At 68.7% G+C, this 17,794-nt stretch overlaps 1 protein-coding gene across 1 annotated transcript; it reads left to right on the forward strand.

The window, feature by feature from the left end:
- Positions 1-122: 122 nt before the first annotated feature.
- On the forward strand, positions 123-15,909 carry SLC39A7 (solute carrier family 39 member 7; the record flags this gene model as incomplete). Its single annotated transcript, XM_082500215.1, has 8 exons — positions 123-150; positions 928-1,446; positions 1,560-1,728; positions 1,819-1,890; positions 1,979-2,101; positions 2,190-2,318; positions 4,419-4,615; positions 15,658-15,909. Exons 2-8 carry the CDS (start codon positions 964-966, stop codon positions 15,907-15,909), a joined length of 1,425 nt encoding a protein of 474 aa, XP_082356341.1. The 5' UTR covers positions 123-150; positions 928-963.
- Positions 15,910-17,794: the final 1,885 nt, after the last annotated feature.

Raw genomic sequence — 17,794 nt, forward strand, 5'->3', positions numbered from 1 at the left:
AGCCGAGCCCGGCGCCAAGATGGCGGCGCCGCCTTCAGGCGCTTCCGCCCGCTCCCTGCCGGAGATCTCGCGAGATGTCGCCGGGGGAAAAAGGGGCGGGGCCGCCGTGCCACGTCGGGCCGGAGCTGGAGGGAACGGAGCGCGCGGACGGTGAGACATTCCCCCCCCCCCTCGGAGCATAGAGAAGCGGCTAGAGGGGCCCCGCCGCCCTGCAGGGCGGGAGGGACGCGGCCGCTCTATCCCCCCCCCCGCCCCCGGGCCCTGCTCTCTATGGTGGTCGGTGCCGCTCTGGCGGAGCCCTCCGCCGTCTCTATGGCTTTTCCCGCCGGTTTCTGTGGGGTGACCGCTCAGGCCGCTTCTTCCCCAACTCTATGGTGCCCCTGGGGGGGCCGCTCTGGACCCTTATCCTTTCGTCTCTGTGGTAGGGTTGGTTGGTGCCGCTCTGTTTTCTCTTTAGCTCTATGGTGCGGCCCACTGGGGCCGCTCTAGCCCCCCATCCCACCACTCCGGGCTCTGTCTCTATGGTCGGCCCCCTGGGAGCCGTTGGGGCTTGTCTGGACACTCATCGTTTCATCTCTATGGTAGAGTTGATTGGCACCGCTCTATCTCCTCTTTATCTCTATGGTATTGGGGCGACTCTAGCCCCCCATCCCACCACTCTGGGCTCTGTCTCTATGGTCGACCCCTGGGAGCCGTTGGGGCTTGTCTGGACACTCATCCTTTCATCTCTATGGTAGAGTTGATCAGCACCGCTCTATCTGCTCTTTATCTCTATGGTATTGGGGCCGCTCTAGCTCTCCATCTCACCGCTCTATGGCACAACCGAGACTGTATCTCCATGGTCTGCCCCCCCCTCACTCCCCCCCCCCCCCCTTTTGGGAGCCATTGGGGCTTGTCTGGACACTCATCCCTTCGTCTCTATGGTAGGAGCCACTGGTTGACCCGTCTCCCCTCAGCGGGGCCATGGCGGCGGCCATCCGGACATGGGGACTCACCGCCACTGCCACCGCCCTGCTGGCCCTCTGCCTGCTGCCGGCCCCCACCGCCTCGCACGAGGGCAGCCACTCGCACCATGGTCACGGCCACTCGCACGAGGACTTGTACCACGGGCACCACGGCCACTCGCACGAGGGCATGTACCACGGCCACTCGCACGAGGACCTGCACCACGGCCACTCGCACGAGGACCTGCGCCACGGGCACGGCCACTCGCACGAGGACATGTACCACGGGCACGGCCACTCGCACGAGGACATGTACCACGGACATCACGGCCACTCGCATGAGGACCTCCACCACGGCCACAGCCACTCACACGAAGGTCTGCACCACGGGCACCACGCCCCCTCGCACGAGGACGCCCGCCGCCCCTCGCACGAGCGTTTCCCCCCGGATCCCCCCAAACCGCCGCCGCCGCGATCGGACACGGTGACGCTGTGGATGCACGTGAGTGTCCCCCCGCAGACCTAAGGACCCCCTGGGGACGTTGCAGGCGGGGAGGAGCACCCCGTGCCCCACCCCCACCCTCGTGTGTGTGTGTGTGTGTGTGTCCCCTGCAGACGATGGCGGCCACCCTGGTGATCAGCGCCGCCCCGTACCTCGTCCTCTTCCTCATCCCGGTGGAATCCAACGCCCCCCGGCACCAGGCGCTCCTCAAGCTGCTCCTCAGCTTCGCGGCGGGGGGACTGCTGGGGGACGCCTTCCTCCACCTCATCCCCCACGCCCTCGGTGAGTGTCCGTCCCCCCCCCCCCCGTCCCCCCGTCTTGGGGACACCGAGGACGCGGTGGCACTCGCTGTCCTCCTTTCCGTCCCCGCAGCGCCCCACACTCATCACGGCGAGGGCGGCCACTCGCACGCCGAGCCTGGTGGCCACGGCCACTCGCACCACGGTAGGACACTCGGAGGGGGTGGGGGAGAACGTGACCATGGGGACGTGGAGGGGACAGTGCCACCGCTCACCGTGTCCCCCTCGCCCAGGCCAGGAGCACGGCCGCATGCTGACGGTGGGGATGTGGGTGCTGGCCGGCATCGTGGCCTTCCTGGTGGTGGAGACCTTCGTCCGGCACGCCAAGGGTGGCCACGGCCACAGCCACGGCCACGGTAGGTCACGTCCCCACTGGGGAGGGGGTGACAGGAGGGCTTGGGGGGGGGACATTGACACACACCCCCCCGTTGTCCCCCTCCCCAGGGGTCAAGGCCAAGAGCAGCTCCAGCGAAGGTGAGGAGGAGCCGGGGGCGGCGGGGCGGCGGGAGAAGACGGCCACCAAGGGCCACCGCGGGAAGAACCGGCCGACGGGGAAGGGGACGGAGGAGTCAGGTACTGGGGGGGGGGGGACGGGGACACCGGATAGGGGGGGTGACAAGGACTGGGGAGGACCTGGATGGGGACAAGAAGGACCCCAATGGCGGCAGGGACACCGGGGGGTGACAATGACCAGAGGGGGATCCCAGTGGGGACAGGGACACTGGAGGGGGGTGACAAGTATGGGAGGAGGATCCCAGTGGGGACAGTGACACTGGAGGGGGGTGACAAAGACCAGAAGGGGACCCCAGTGGGGACAGGGACACTGGAGGGGGGTGACAAAGACCAGAAGGGGACCCCAGTGGGGACAGGGACACTGGAGAGGGGTGACAAAGACCAGAAGGGGACCCCAGTGGGGACAGGGACACTGGAGGTGGGTCACAAGTATGGGAGGGGGATCCCAGTGGGGACAGGGACACTGGAGAGGGGTGACAAAGACCAGAGGGGGACCCCAGTGGGGACAGGGACACTGGAGGGGGGTGACAAAGACCAGAAGGGGGACTCCAGTGGGGACAGGGACACTGGAGAGGGGTGACAAAGACCAGAGGGGGACCCCAGTGGGGACAGGGACACTGGAGGGGGGTGACAAAGACCAGAGGGGGACCCCAGTGGGGACAGGGACACTGGAGAGGGGTGACAAAGACCTGAGGGGGACTCCAGTGGGGACAGGGACACTGGAGAGGGGTGACAAAGACCAGAAGGGGACTCCAGTGGGGACAGGGACACTGGAGAGGGGTGACAAAGACCAGAAGGGGACTCCAGTGGGGACAGGGACACTGGAGGGGAGTGACAAGTACGGGAGTGGGATCCCAGTGGGGACAGGGACACTGGAGGGGGGTGACAAGTATGGGAGGGGGACCCCAGTGGGGACAGGGACACTGGAGGGGGGTGACAAAGACCAGAAGGGGACCCCAGTGGGGACAGGGACACTGGAGGGGGGTGACAAGTATGGGAGGGGGATCCCAGTGGGGACAGGGACACTGGAGGGGGGTGACAAGTATGGGAGGGGGACCCCAGTGGGGACAGGGACACTGGAGGGGGGTGACAAAGACCAGAAGGGGACCCCAGTGGGGACAGTGACACTGGAGGGGGGTGACAAAGACCTGAGGGGGACTCCAGTGGGGACAGGGACACTGGAGGGGGGTGACAAAGACCAGAAGGGGACTCCAGTGGGGACAGGGACACTGGAGGGGGGTGACAAGTATGGGAGGGGGATCCCAGTGGGAACAGGGACACTGGAGGGGGGTGACAAGTATGGGAGGGGGACTCCAGTGGGGACAGGGACACTGGAGGGGGGTGACAAAGACCAGAAGGGGACTCCAGTGGGGACAGGGACACTGGAGAGGGGTGTCAGAGACCAGAGGGGGACTCCAGTGGGGACAGTGACACTGGAGGGGGGTGACAAGTATGGGAGGGGGATCCCAGTGGGGACAGTGACACTGGAGGGGGGTGACAAAGACCAGAAGGGGACTCCAGTGGGGACAGGGACACTGGAGGGGGGTGACAAAGACCAGAGGGGGACTCCAGTGGGGACAGTGACACTGGAGGGGGGTGACAAGTATGGGAGGGGGATCCCAGTGGGGACAGTGACACTGGAGGGGGGTGACAAAGACCAGAAGGGGACTCCAGTGGGGACAGGGACACTGGAGAGGGGTGACAAAGACCTGAGGGGGACCCCAGTGGGGACAGGGACACTGGAGGGGGGTGACAAAGACTTGAGGGGGACCCCAGTGGGGACAGGGACACTGGAGGGGGGTGACAAAGACTTGAGGGGGACCCCAGTGGGGACAGGGACACTGGAGGGGGGTGACAAAGACCAGAGGGGGACTCCAGTGGGGACAGGGACACTGGAGGGGGGTGACAAGTATGGGAGGGGGATCCCAGTGGGGACAGGGACACTGGAGAGGGGTGACAAAGACCAGAAGGGGCACTCCAGTGGGGACAGGGACACTGGAGGTGGGTCACAAGTATGGGAGTAGGATCCCAGTGGGGACAGGGACACTGGAGAAGGGGACAACTGAGACCATGATGGGGGGCAGGGACCCCACGGGGACAGCGGGCGGGGACAGCGGAGGAGGCCTCGGGGACGCTGATGTCCCCCCGCTGTCCCCGCAGCCATGGAGGTGTCGGGGTACCTGAACTTGGCGGCCGACCTGGCCCACAACTTCACGGACGGGTTGGCCATCGGCGCCTCCTTCCTGGCGGGGCCCGGCCTGGGGACGGTGACAGCGGTGACGGTGCTGCTGCACGAGCTGCCCCACGAGGTGGGCGACTTCGCCATCCTCGTCCAGTCCGGCTGCAGCAAGCGCAAGGTGAGGGGGGGAAGTGCCACCGCTGGGCCCAGTAAGCCCAGTATCCCCAGCGATCCCCAGCGTCCCCAGTGACCCCAGCGTCCCCAGCGTCCCCACTAACCCCCAGTGATCCCCAGTGACCCCCAGCATCCCCAGTGACCCCCAGCGTCCCCAGTGACCCCCAGCGTCCCCAGTGATCCCCAGTAATCCCCAGCATCCCCACTAACCCCCAGTGACCCCAGCGTCCCCAGTGACCCCCAGCGTCCCCAGTGACCCCCAGCGTCCCCAGTGACCCCCAGCGTCCCCAGCGTCCCCACTAACCCCCAGAGATCCCCAGCGTCCCCAGTGATCCCAGCGTCCCCAGTGACCCCAGCGTCCCCATTGACACCAGCGTCCCCAGTAACCCCCAGCGACCCCAGTGTCCCTAGCGTCCCCAGTGACCCCAGCGTCCCCAGTAATCCCCAGCATCCCCAGTGACCCCCAGCGTCGCCAGTGACCCCAGCGTCGCCAGTGACCCCAGCGTCCCCAGTGATCCCCAGCGACCCCCAGCGTCCCCAGTGACCCCCAGTGACACCAGCATCCCCAGCATCCCCAGTACCCCCAGCGTCCTCAGTAACCCCAGCATCCCCAGCGTCCCCAGTGATCCCCAGTGTCCCCAGTAATCCCCAGCGTCCCCACTAACCCCCAGTAACCCTCAGCGTCCCCAGCGACCCCCAGCGACCCCCAGCGTCCCCAGCGACCCCCAGCGTCCCCAGTAATCCCCAGCGTCCCCAGCGTCCCCAGTGACCCCCAGCGTCCCCAGCGTCCCCAGTGACCCCCAGCGTCCCCAGTGATCCCCAGCGTCCCCAGTGACCCCAGCGTCCCCAGCGTCCCCACTAACCCCCAGTGATCCCCAGTGACCCCCAGCATCCCCAGCGACCCCAGCGTCCCCAGTAACCCCCAGCGTCCCCAGTGACCCCAGCGTCCCCAGCGTCCCCACTAACGCCCAGCGTCCCCACTAACCCCCAGCGTCCCCAGTGATCCCTAGCATCCCCAGTAACCCCCAGCGTCCCCAGTGATCCCCAGTGACCCCCAGCGTCCCCAGTGACCCCAGCATCCCCAGTAACCCCCAGCGTCCCCAGCGTCCCCAGTGACCCCCAGCGTCCCCAGTGACCCCCAGCGTCCCCAGTGACCCCCAGCGTCCCCAGTAATCCCCAGCGTCCCCAGTGATCCCCAGCATCCCCAGCATCACCACTAACCCCCAGTGACCCCCAGCGTCCCCAGTGACCCCCAGCGTCCCCAGCGCCCCCAGCGACCCCCAGCGTCCCCAGCGACCCCCAGCGTCCCCACTAACCCCCAGCGTCCCCAGTGACCCCAGCATCCCCAGTAACCCCCAGCGTCCCCAGCGTCCCCAGTGACCCCCAGCGTCCCCAGTGACCCCAGCATCCCCAGTAACCCCCAGCGTCCCCAGCGTCCCCAGTGACCCCCAGCGTCCCCAGTGACCCCCAGCGTCCCCAGTAATCCCCAGCGTCCCCAGTGATCCCCAGCATCCCCAGCATCACCACTAACCCCCAGTGACCCCCAGCGTCCCCAGTGACCCCCAGCGTCCCCAGTAATCCCCAGCGCCCCCAGCGTCCCCAGCGCCCCCAGCGACCCCCAGCATCCCCAGCGACCCCCAGCGTCCCCACTAACCCCCAGCGTCCCCAGTGACCCCAGCATCCCCAGTAACCCCCAGCGTCCCCAGCGTCCCCAGTGACCCCCAGCGTCCCCAGTGACCCCAGCATCCCCAGTAACCCCCAGCGTCCCCAGCGTCCCCAGTGACCCCCAGCGTCCCCAGTGACCCCCAGCGTCCCCAGTAATCCCCAGCGTCCCCAGTGATCCCCAGCATCCCCAGCATCACCACTAACCCCCAGTGACCCCCAGCGTCCCCAGTGACCCCCAGCGTCCCCAGTAATCCCCAGCGTCCCCAGCGTCCCCAGTGACCCCCAGCGTCCCCAGCGCCCCCAGCGACCCCCAGCATCCCCAGCGACCCCCAGCGTCCCCACTAACCCCCAGCGTCCCCAGTGACCCCAGCATCCCCAGTAACCCCCAGCGTCCCCAGTGACCCCCAGCGTCCCCAGTGACCCCAGCATCCCCAGTAACCCCCAGCGTCCCCAGTGACCCCCAGCGTCCCCAGTGACCCCAGCATCCCCAGTAACCCCCAGCGTCCCCAGCGTCCCCAGTGACCCCCAGCGTCCCCAGTGACCCCCAGCGTCCCCAGTAATCCCCAGCGTCCCCAGTGACCCCAGCGTCCCCAGTAATCCCCAGCGTCCCCAGCGTCCCCAGTGACCCCCAGCGTCCCCAGTAATCCCCAGCGTCCCCAGCGTCCCCAGCGCCCCCAGCGACCCCCAGCATCCCCAGCGACCCCCAGCGTCCCCACTAACCCCCAGCGTCCCCAGTGACCCCAGCATCCCCAGTAACCCCCAGCGTCCCCAGTGACCCCCAGCGTCCCCAGTGACCCCAGCATCCCCAGTAACCCCCAGCGTCCCCAGCGTCCCCAGTGACCCCCAGCGTCCCCAGTGACCCCCAGCGTCCCCAGTAATCCCCAGCGTCCCCAGTGATCCCCAGCATCCCCAGCATCACCACTAACCCCCAGTGACCCCCAGCGTCCCCAGTGACCCCCAGCGTCCCCAGTAATCCCCAGCGTCCCCAGCGTCCCCAGTGACCCCCAGCGTCCCCAGCGCCCCCAGCGACCCCCAGCATCCCCAGCGACCCCCAGCGTCCCCACTAACCCCCAGCGTCCCCAGTGACCCCAGCATCCCCAGTAACCCCCAGCGTCCCCAGCGTCCCCAGTGACCCCCAGCGTCCCCAGTGACCCCAGCATCCCCAGTAACCCCCAGCGTCCCCAGCGTCCCCAGTGACCCCCAGCGTCCCCAGTGACCCCAGCATCCCCAGTAACCCCCAGCGTCCCCAGTGACCCCCAGCGTCCCCAGTAATCCCCAGCGTCCCCAGTGATCCCCAGCATCCCCAGCATCACCACTAACCCCCAGTGACCCCCAGCGTCCCCAGTGACCCCCAGCGTCCCCAGTAATCCCCAGCGTCCCCAGCGTCCCCAGTGACCCCCAGCGTCCCCAGCGCCCCCAGCGACCCCCAGCATCCCCAGCGACCCCCAGCGTCCCCACTAACCCCCAGCGTCCCCAGTGACCCCAGCATCCCCAGTAACCCCCAGCGTCCCCAGTGACCCCCAGCGTCCCCAGTGACCCCAGCATCCCCAGTAACCCCCAGCGTCCCCAGTGACCCCCAGCGTCCCCAGTGACCCCAGCATCCCCAGTAACCCCCAGCGTCCCCAGCGTCCCCAGTGACCCCCAGCGTCCCCAGTAATCCCCAGCGTCCCCAGTGATCCCCAGCATCCCCAGCATCACCACTAACCCCCAGTGACCCCCAGCGTCCCCAGTGACCCCCAGCGTCCCCAGTAATCCCCAGCGTCCCCAGCGTCCCCAGTGACCCCCAGCGTCCCCAGCGCCCCCAGCGACCCCCAGCATCCCCAGCGACCCCCAGCGTCCCCACTAACCCCCAGCGTCCCCAGTGAACCCAGCATCCCCAGTAACCCCCAGCGTCCCCAGTGACCCCCAGCGTCCCCAGTGACCCCAGCATCCCCAGTAACCCCCAGCGTCCCCAGCGTCCCCAGTGACCCCCAGCGTCCCCAGTGACCCCAGCATCCCCAGTAACCCCCAGCGTCCCCAGCGTCCCCAGTGACCCCCAGCGTCCCCAGTGACCCCCAGCGTCCCCAGTAATCCCCAGCGTCCCCAGTGATCCCCAGCATCCCCAGCATCACCACTAACCCCCAGTGACCCCCAGCGTCCCCAGTGACCCCCAGCGTCCCCAGTAATCCCCAGCGTCCCCAGCGTCCCCAGCGCCCCCAGCGACCCCCAGCATCCCCAGCGACCCCCAGCGTCCCCACTAACCCCCAGCGTCCCCAGTGACCCCAGCATCCCCAGTAACCCCCAGCGTCCCCAGCGTCCCCAGTGACCCCCAGCGTCCCCAGTGACCCCAGCATCCCCAGTAACCCCCAGCGTCCCCAGCGTCCCCAGTGACCCCCAGCGTCCCCAGTGACCCCAGCATCCCCAGTAACCCCCAGCGTCCCCAGCGTCCCCAGTGACCCCCAGCGTCCCCAGTGACCCCCAGCGTCCCCAGTAATCCCCAGCGTCCCCAGTGATCCCCAGCATCCCCAGCATCACCACTAACCCCCAGTGACCCCCAGCGTCCCCAGTGACCCCCAGCGTCCCCAGTAATCCCCAGCGTCCCCAGCGTCCCCAGTGACCCCCAGCGTCCCCAGCGCCCCCAGCGACCCCCAGCATCCCCAGCGACCCCCAGCGTCCCCACTAACCCCCAGCGTCCCCAGTGACCCCAGCATCCCCAGTAACCCCCAGCGTCCCCAGTGACCCCCAGCGTCCCCAGTGACCCCAGCATCCCCAGTAACCCCCAGCGTCCCCAGTGACCCCCAGCGTCCCCAGTGACCCCAGCATCCCCAGTAACCCCCAGCGTCCCCAGCGTCCCCAGTGACCCCCAGCGTCCCCAGTGACCCCCAGCGTCCCCAGTAATCCCCAGCGTCCCCAGTGATCCCCAGCATCCCCAGCATCACCACTAACCCCCAGTGACCCCCAGCGTCCCCAGTGACCCCCAGCGTCCCCAGTAATCCCCAGCGTCCCCAGCGTCCCCAGCGCCCCCAGCGACCCCCAGCATCCCCAGCGACCCCCAGCGTCCCCACTAACCCCCAGCGTCCCCAGTGACCCCAGCATCCCCAGTAACCCCCAGCGTCCCCAGCGTCCCCAGTGACCCCCAGCGTCCCCAGTGACCCCAGCATCCCCAGTAACCCCCAGCGTCCCCAGCGTCCCCAGTGACCCCCAGCGTCCCCAGTAATCCCCAGCGTCCCCAGTGATCCCCAGCATCCCCAGCATCACCACTAACCCCCAGTGACCCCCAGCGTCCCCAGTGACCCCCAGCGTCCCCAGTAATCCCCAGCGTCCCCAGCGTCCCCAGTGACCCCCAGCGTCCCCAGCGCCCCCAGCGACCCCCAGCATCCCCAGCGACCCCCAGCGTCCCCACTAACCCCCAGCGTCCCCAGTGAACCCAGCATCCCCAGTAACCCCCAGCGTCCCCAGTGACCCCCAGCGTCCCCAGTGACCCCAGCATCCCCAGTAACCCCCAGCGTCCCCAGCGTCCCCAGTGACCCCCAGCGTCCCCAGTGACCCCAGCATCCCCAGTAACCCCCAGCGTCCCCAGCGTCCCCAGTGACCCCCAGCGTCCCCAGTGACCCCCAGCGTCCCCAGTAATCCCCAGCGTCCCCAGTGATCCCCAGCATCCCCAGCATCACCACTAACCCCCAGTGACCCCCAGCGTCCCCAGTGACCCCCAGCGTCCCCAGTAATCCCCAGCGTCCCCAGCGTCCCCAGCGCCCCCAGCGACCCCCAGCATCCCCAGCGACCCCCAGCGTCCCCACTAACCCCCAGCGTCCCCAGTGACCCCAGCATCCCCAGTAACCCCCAGCGTCCCCAGCGTCCCCAGTGACCCCCAGCGTCCCCAGTGACCCCAGCATCCCCAGTAACCCCCAGCGTCCCCAGCGTCCCCAGTGACCCCCAGCGTCCCCAGTGACCCCAGCATCCCCAGTAACCCCCAGCGTCCCCAGCGTCCCCAGTGACCCCCAGCGTCCCCAGTGACCCCCAGCGTCCCCAGTAATCCCCAGCGTCCCCAGTGATCCCCAGCATCCCCAGCATCACCACTAACCCCCAGTGACCCCCAGCGTCCCCAGTGACCCCCAGCGTCCCCAGTAATCCCCAGCGTCCCCAGCGTCCCCAGTGACCCCCAGCGTCCCCAGCGCCCCCAGCGACCCCCAGCATCCCCAGCGACCCCCAGCGTCCCCACTAACCCCCAGCGTCCCCAGTGACCCCAGCATCCCCAGTAACCCCCAGCGTCCCCAGTGACCCCCAGCGTCCCCAGTGACCCCAGCATCCCCAGTAACCCCCAGCGTCCCCAGTGACCCCCAGCGTCCCCAGTGACCCCAGCATCCCCAGTAACCCCCAGCGTCCCCAGCGTCCCCAGTGACCCCCAGCGTCCCCAGTGACCCCCAGCGTCCCCAGTGATCCCCAGCATCCCCAGTCACCCCCAGCATCCCCAGCATCACCACTAACCCCCAGTGACCCCCAGCGTCCCCAGTGACCCCCAGCGTCCCCACTAACCCCCAGCGTCCCCAGTGACCCCAGCATCCCCAGTAACCCCCAGCGTCCCCACTAACCCCCAGCGTCCCCAGTGACCCCAGCATCCCCAGTAACCCCCAGCGTCCCCAGCGTCCCCAGTGACCCCCAGCGTCCCCAGTGACCCCAGCATCCCCAGTAACCCCCAGCGTCCCCAGCGTCCCCAGTGACCTTCAGCTTCCCCAGTGACCCCAGCATCCCCAGTAACCCCCAGCGTCCCCAGCGTCCCCAGTGACCCCCAGCGTCCCCAGTGACCCCCAGCGTCCCCAGTAATCCCCAGCGTCCCCAGTGATCCCCAGCATCCCCAGCATCACCACTAACCCCCAGTGACCCCCAGCGTCCCCAGTGACCCCCAGCGTCCCCAGTAATCCCCAGCGTCCCCAGCGTCCCCAGTGACCCCCAGCGTCCCCAGCGCCCCCAGCGACCCCCAGCATCCCCAGCGACCCCCAGCGTCCCCACTAACCCCCAGCGTCCCCAGTGACCCCAGCATCCCCAGTAACCCCCAGCGTCCCCAGTGACCCCCAGCGTCCCCAGTGACCCCAGCATCCCCAGTAACCCCCAGCGTCCCCAGTGACCCCCAGCGTCCCCAGTGACCCCAGCATCCCCAGTAACCCCCAGCGTCCCCAGCGTCCCCAGTGACCCCCAGCGTCCCCAGTGACCCCCAGCGTCCCCAGTGATCCCCAGCATCCCCAGTCACCCCCAGCATCCCCAGCAACCCCAGCGTCCCCAGTGACCCCCAGCGTCCCCAGTGACCCCCAGCGTCCCCAGTGATCCCCAGCATCCCCAGTCACCCCCAGCGTCCCCAGTGACCCCCAGCGTCCCCAGTGACCCCAGCATCCCCAGTAACCCCCAGCGTCCCCAGTGACCCCCAGCATCCCCAGTGACCCCAGCATCCCCAGTAACCCCCAGCGTCCCCAGCGTCCCCAGTGACCCCCAGCGTCCCCAGTGACCCCCAGCGTCCCCAGTGATCCCCAGCATCCCCAGCATCACCACTAACCCCCAGTGACCCCCAGCGTCCCCAGTGATCCCCAGCATCCCCAGTCACCCCCAGCATCCCCAGCAACCCCAGCGTCCCCAGTGATCCCCAGCATCCCCAGCATCACCACTAACCCCCAGTGACCCCCAGCGTCCCCAGTGACCCCCAGCGTCCCCACTAACCCCCAGCGTCCCCACGTGACCCCCAGCGTCCCCAGTAACCCCCAGCGTCCCCACGTGACCCCCAGCGTCCCCAGTAATCCCCAGCGTCCCCAGTGACCCCCAGCGTCCCCAGTGACCCCCAGCGACCCCAGCGTCCCCAGTAACCCCCTGCGTCCCCATTGACCCCAGCGTCCCCAGTGACCCCAGCATCCCCAGTAACCCCCAGCATCCCCAGCGTCCCCAGTGACCCCAGCGTCCCCAGTAACCCCCAGCGTCCCCAGTGACCCCCAGCGACCCCAGCGCCCCAGTAACTGTACCCCCAGTGCCCCCATACTCCTGGTTTCCCCCGTTTCCCCCAGTGCCCCCAGGACCCCCGGTGACCCCGGTGTCCCCAGTATCCCCAGTGTGCCCAGTACCCCCGGTGCCCCGTTACTTCTGGTGTCCCCCGTTTCCCCCAGTGCCCCCAGGACCACTGGTGACCCCGGTGTCCCCAGTATCCCCAGTGTGCCCAGTACCCCCGGTGCCCCCATACTCCTGGTGTCCCCCGTACCCCCATTGCCCCCAGGACCCCTGATGTCTCCAGTGCCCCCAGTACCCCCGGTGCCCCCATACTTCTGGTGTCTCCCGTTTCCCCCAGTGCCCCCAGGACCCCCGGTGTCACCGGTGACCCCGGTGTCCCCAGTATCCCCAGTGTGCCCAGTACCCCTGGTGCCCCCGTACTCCTGGTGTCCCCCTTACCCCCGGTGCCCCCAGGACCCCTGATGTCCCCAGTACCCCCAGTATCCCCGGTGCCCCTGGTACCCCTGGTGTCCCCCGTTTCCCCCAGTGCCCCCAGGACCCCCGGTGTCACCGGTGACCCCAGTATCCCCAGTGTGCCCAGTACCCCCGGTGCCCCCATACTCCTGGTGTCCCCCGTACCCCCAGTGCCCCCAGGACCCCTGATGTCCCCAGTGTGCCCAGTACCCCTGGTGCCCCCATACTCCTGGTGTCCCCCGTACCCCCAGTGCCCCCAGTACTCCCGGTGCCCCCATACTCCTGGTGTCCCCCGTTTCCCCCAGGACCCCCGGTGACCCCGGTGTCGTCAGTATCCCCAGTGTGCCCAGTACCCCTGGTGCCCCCGTTACTTCTGGTGTCCCCCGTTTCCCCCAGTGCCCCCAGGACCCCCGGTGTCACCGGTGACCCCAGTATCCCCAGTGTGCCCAGTACCCCCGGTGCCCCCGTTACTTCTGGTGTCCCCCGTACCCCCAGTGCCCCCAGGACCCCTGATGTCCCCAGTGTGCCCAGTACCCCCGGTGCCCCCATACTCCTGGTGTCCCCCGGTGCCCCCAGGACCCCTGATGTCCCCAGTGCCCCCAGTACCCCCGGTGCCCCCATACTCCTGGTGTCCCCCGTTTCCCCCAGGACCCCCGGTGACCCCGGTGTCCCCAGTATCCCCAGTGTGCCCAGTACCCCCGGTGCCCCTGTTACTTCTGGTGTCCCCCGTTTCCCCCAGTGCCCCCAGGACCCCCAGTGTCACCGGTGACCCCAGTATCCCCAGTGTGCCCAGTACCCCCGGTGCCCCCATACTCCTGGTGTCCCCCGTACCCCCAGTGCCCCCAGGACCCCTGATGTCCCCAGTGTGCCCAGTACCCCTGGTGCCCCCATACTCCTGGTGTCCCCCGTACCCCCAGTGCCCCCAGTACTCCCGGTGCCCCCATACTCCTGGTGTCCCCCGTTTCCCCCAGGACCCCCGGTGACCCCGGTGTCGTCAGTATCCCCAGTGTGCCCAGTACCCCTGGTGCCCCCGTTACTTCTGGTGTCCCCCGTTTCCCCCAGTGCCCCCAGGACCCCCGGTGTCACCGGTGACCCCAGTATCCCCAGTGTGCCCAGTACCCCCGGTGCCCCCGTTACTTCTGGTGTCCCCCGTACCCCCAGTGCCCCCAGGACCCCTGATGTCCCCAGTGTGCCCAGTACCCCCGGTGCCCCCATACTCCTGGTGTCCCCCGGTGCCCCCAGGACCCCTGATGTCCCCAGTGCCCCCAGTACCCCCGGTGCCCCCATACTCCTGGTGTCCCCCGTTTCCCCCAGGACCCCCGGTGACCCCGGTGTCCCCAGTATCCCCAGTGTGCCCAGTACCCCCGGTGCCCCTGTTACTTCTGGTGTCCCCCGTTTCCCCCAGTGCCCCCAGGACCCCCAGTGTCACCGGTGACCCCAGTATCCCCAGTGTGCCCAGTACCCCCGGTGCCCCCATACTCCTGGTGTCCCCCGTACCCCCAGTGCCCCCAGGACCCCTGATGTCCCCAGTGTGCCCAGTACCCCTGGTGCCCCCATACTCCTGGTGTCCCCCGTACCCCCAGTGCCCCCAGTACTCCCGGTGCCCCCATACTCCTGGTGTCCCCCGTTTCCCCCAGGACCCCCGGTGACCCCGGTGTCGTCAGTATCCCCAGTGTGCCCAGTACCCCTGGTGCCCCCGTTACTTCTGGTGTCCCCCGTTTCCCCCAGTGCCCCCAGGACCCCCGGTGTCACCGGTGACCCCAGTATCCCCAGTGTGCCCAGTACCCCCGGTGCCCCCGTTACTTCTGGTGTCCCCCGTACCCCCAGTGCCCCCAGGACCCCTGATGTCCCCAGTGTGCCCAGTACCCCCGGTGCCCCCATACTCCTGGTGTCCCCCGGTGCCCCCAGGACCCCTGATGTCCCCAGTGCCCCCAGTACCCCCGGTGCCCCCATACTCCTGGTGTCCCCCGTTTCCCCCAGGACCCCCGGTGACCCCGGTGTCCCCAGTATCCCCAGTGTGCCCAGTACCCCCGGTGCCCCTGTTACTTCTGGTGTCCCCCGTTTCCCCCAGTGCCCCCAGGACCCCCAGTGTCACCGGTGACCCCAGTATCCCCAGTGTGCCCAGTACCCCCGGTGCCCCCATACTCCTGGTGTCCCCCGTACCCCCAGTGCCCCCAGGACCCCTGATGTCCCCAGTGTGCCCAGTACCCCTGGTGCCCCCATACTCCTGGTGTCCCCCGTACCCCCAGTGCCCCCAGTACTCCCGGTGCCCCCATACTCCTGGTGTCCCCCGTTTCCCCCAGGACCCCCGGTGACCCCGGTGTCGTCAGTATCCCCAGTGTGCCCAGTACCCCTGGTGCCCCCGTTACTTCTGGTGTCCCCCGTTTCCCCCAGTGCCCCCAGGACCCCCGGTGTCACCGGTGACCCCAGTATCCCCAGTGTGCCCAGTACCCCTGGTGCCCCCGTTACTTCTGGTGTCCCCCGTTTCCCCCAGTGCCCCCAGGACCCCCGGTGTCACCGGTGACCCCAGTATCCCCAGTGTGCCCAGTACCCCTGGTGCCCCCGTTACTTCTGGTGTCCCCAGTGCCCCCAGGACCCCTGATGTCCCCAGTGCCCCCAGTACCCCCAGTGCCCCCATACTCCTGGTGTCCCCCGTACCCCCGGTGCCCCCAGTACCCCCGGTGCCCCCAGGACCCCTGGTGTCCCCAGTGCCCCCAGTACCCCCGGTGCCCCCATACTCCTGGTGTCCCCAGTGCCCCCAGGACCCCTGATGTCCCCAGTGCCCCCAGTACCCCCGGTGCCCCCATACTCCTGCTGTCCCCAGTACCCCCAGTACCCCCAGTATCCCTAGTACCCCCAGAACCCCCCAGTGCCTGCGCTGCCCCCCAGTACCCCCGCTGCCAGCAGAGAACCCGGGTACCGTCCGGATGTACCACCGTCCCCAACCCCTGTCCCCGTCCCCAGGCCATGCGCCTGCAGCTGGTGACGGCGCTGGGAGCGGTGGCGGGGGCGGCCTGCTCGCTGCTGGCGGAGGGGGCGGGCGAGGCGGCCATGTTAGGGGTCCTGCCCTTCACCGCCGGCGGTTTCATCTACGTGGGGACCGTCACCGTCATCCCCGAGCTGCTGCGGGACGCGGGACCCCTCCAATCCCTCCTCCAGCTGCTGGGGCTACTGGCCGGCGTCGCCATGATGGTGGCCATCGCCCACTACGAGTAGGGGACGCCGGGGGGGGCGGCTGGGGAGGGGGGGGTGGGGGGGGGGGAAGGGGGAAGTGGAGGTGTCCCCGTTTTGGGGGCTCGTCCCCTCTGGGAGGGGGAGCTGTGTTCACCCAGACACCCCCCCCCCCCCCCCAAAATGCACACTCCCCCCCCCTCCCCCCCCGCCAGTTCTCGGGACCAAAGTGGAGGGGACCGGGGCTCCCCGATTTTGGGGGGCTCCCTGATTTGAGGGGGGGGGGACGCTACCTGGGATATGGGGGGGGGGGCTCGCCAATTTTAGGGGGACTCCCTGGGATTGGGGGGGCTCCCTGATTTAGGGGGGGGTCCCTTGGATTGGGGGGGGGCTCCCTGATTTGGGGGGGGGTCCCTGGGATTGGGGGAGGGGGGGCTCCCTGATTTGGGGGGAGTCCCTGGGATTGGGGGGGGGCCTCCCTGATTTAGGGGGGGGGTCCCTGGGATTGGGGGAGGGGGGGCTCCCTGATTTAGGGGGGGGTCCCTTGGATTGGGGGGGGTCTCCCTGATTTAGGGGGGGGGGTCCCTGGGATTGGGGGAGGGGGGGCTCCCTGATTTAAGGGGGGGTCCCTGGGATTGGGGGGGGCTCCCTGATTTGGGGGGGGGTCCCTGGGATTGGAGGGGGGCTCCCTGATTTGGGGGGGGGTCCCTGGGATTGGGGGGGGGCCTCCCTGATTTGGGGGGGTCCCTGGGATTGGGTGGGGGGGGCTCCCTGATTTGGTGGGGGGTCCCTGGGATTGGGGGGGGCTCCCTGATTTGGGGGGAGTCCCTGGGATTGGGGGGGGCTCCCTGATTTGGGGGGGAGTCCCTGGGATTGGGGCGGAGGGGGGCTCCCTGATTTGGGGGGGGGTCCCTTGGATTGGGGGAGGGGGGGGGCTCCCTGATTTAGGGGGGGGTCCCTGGGATAGGGGGAGGGGGGGCTCTCTGATTTGGGGGGGAGTCCCTGGGAATGGGGGCGGGCTCTCTGATTTGGGGGAAGGGCTCCCTGGGATAGAGGGGGGGCTCCCCGATTTAGGGGGGGTGGTGTCCCTGGGATTGAGGGGGACTCCCTGATTTGGGGGAGGTCTTCCTGGGACTGGGGGGGGCGGGGTGTCTCCCTTGGATGAGGGGGGGGGGCTCCCCGATTTAGGGGGGGGTGTGTTCCCCTGATTTGGGGAGGTTCCCTGTGGTGGGGCTCCCTGATTTGGGGGGGGGTTTCCCTGGAATGGGGGGCTCCCCAATTTTTAGAGGGGGCTCCCAGATTTGGGGGGGGGTCCCTGGGATGGGGAAGGGGCTCCCAGATTTTGGGGGGGGGTGTCCTGATTTGAGGGGGTTCCCTGATTTGGGGGGGTGTGTGTCCTGATTTGAGGGGGCTCCCTGATTTGGGGGGGGTCCCTGGGATGGGGAAGGGGCTCCCAGATTTTGGGGGGGGGTGTCCTGATTTGAGGGGGTTCCCTGATTTGGGGGGGGGGGGGGGGGGCTCTCGGATTTGGGGAGGAGCTCTGGTGGTGGGGACCAAGGGGGGGGGGGGGGTGACACGGGGGCACCCAGGTGGCCGGGCCAGGGCAGGTTTTGGGGTGTTGGGGGTAATTTTTTTTTTTAAGGACTGTAACGGATTGTGGCTTTGATTAATTAAAGAGGAAAAAGCTGAGATGAGGCGGACGGGCCTTGAGGGGATGTGGGGATGTCCCCCCCCCCCCACCGGGGGACACAGAATTCCCGGCCCCACCGGGGGCCCAGGCGGCCGTGGGGGGGAAGGGGGGCGCAAAACCCACGGAAAAAAAGGGGGAAAAAGGCTTCTTGGAGGACTGACCATAGAGTGGGCGCAGAGCGGCGGCGCGGGGGGCCCTGCGCGCCCGCCCCCCTCGTTGGTCACTTCCGGTTCCGCCATG

The sequence above is a fragment of the Vanellus vanellus genome (genome assembly GCF_965231255.1).
Source record: "Vanellus vanellus genome assembly, contig: HAP1_SCAFFOLD_1738, whole genome shotgun sequence".
NCBI lineage: Eukaryota > Metazoa > Chordata > Aves > Charadriiformes > Charadriidae > Vanellus > Vanellus vanellus.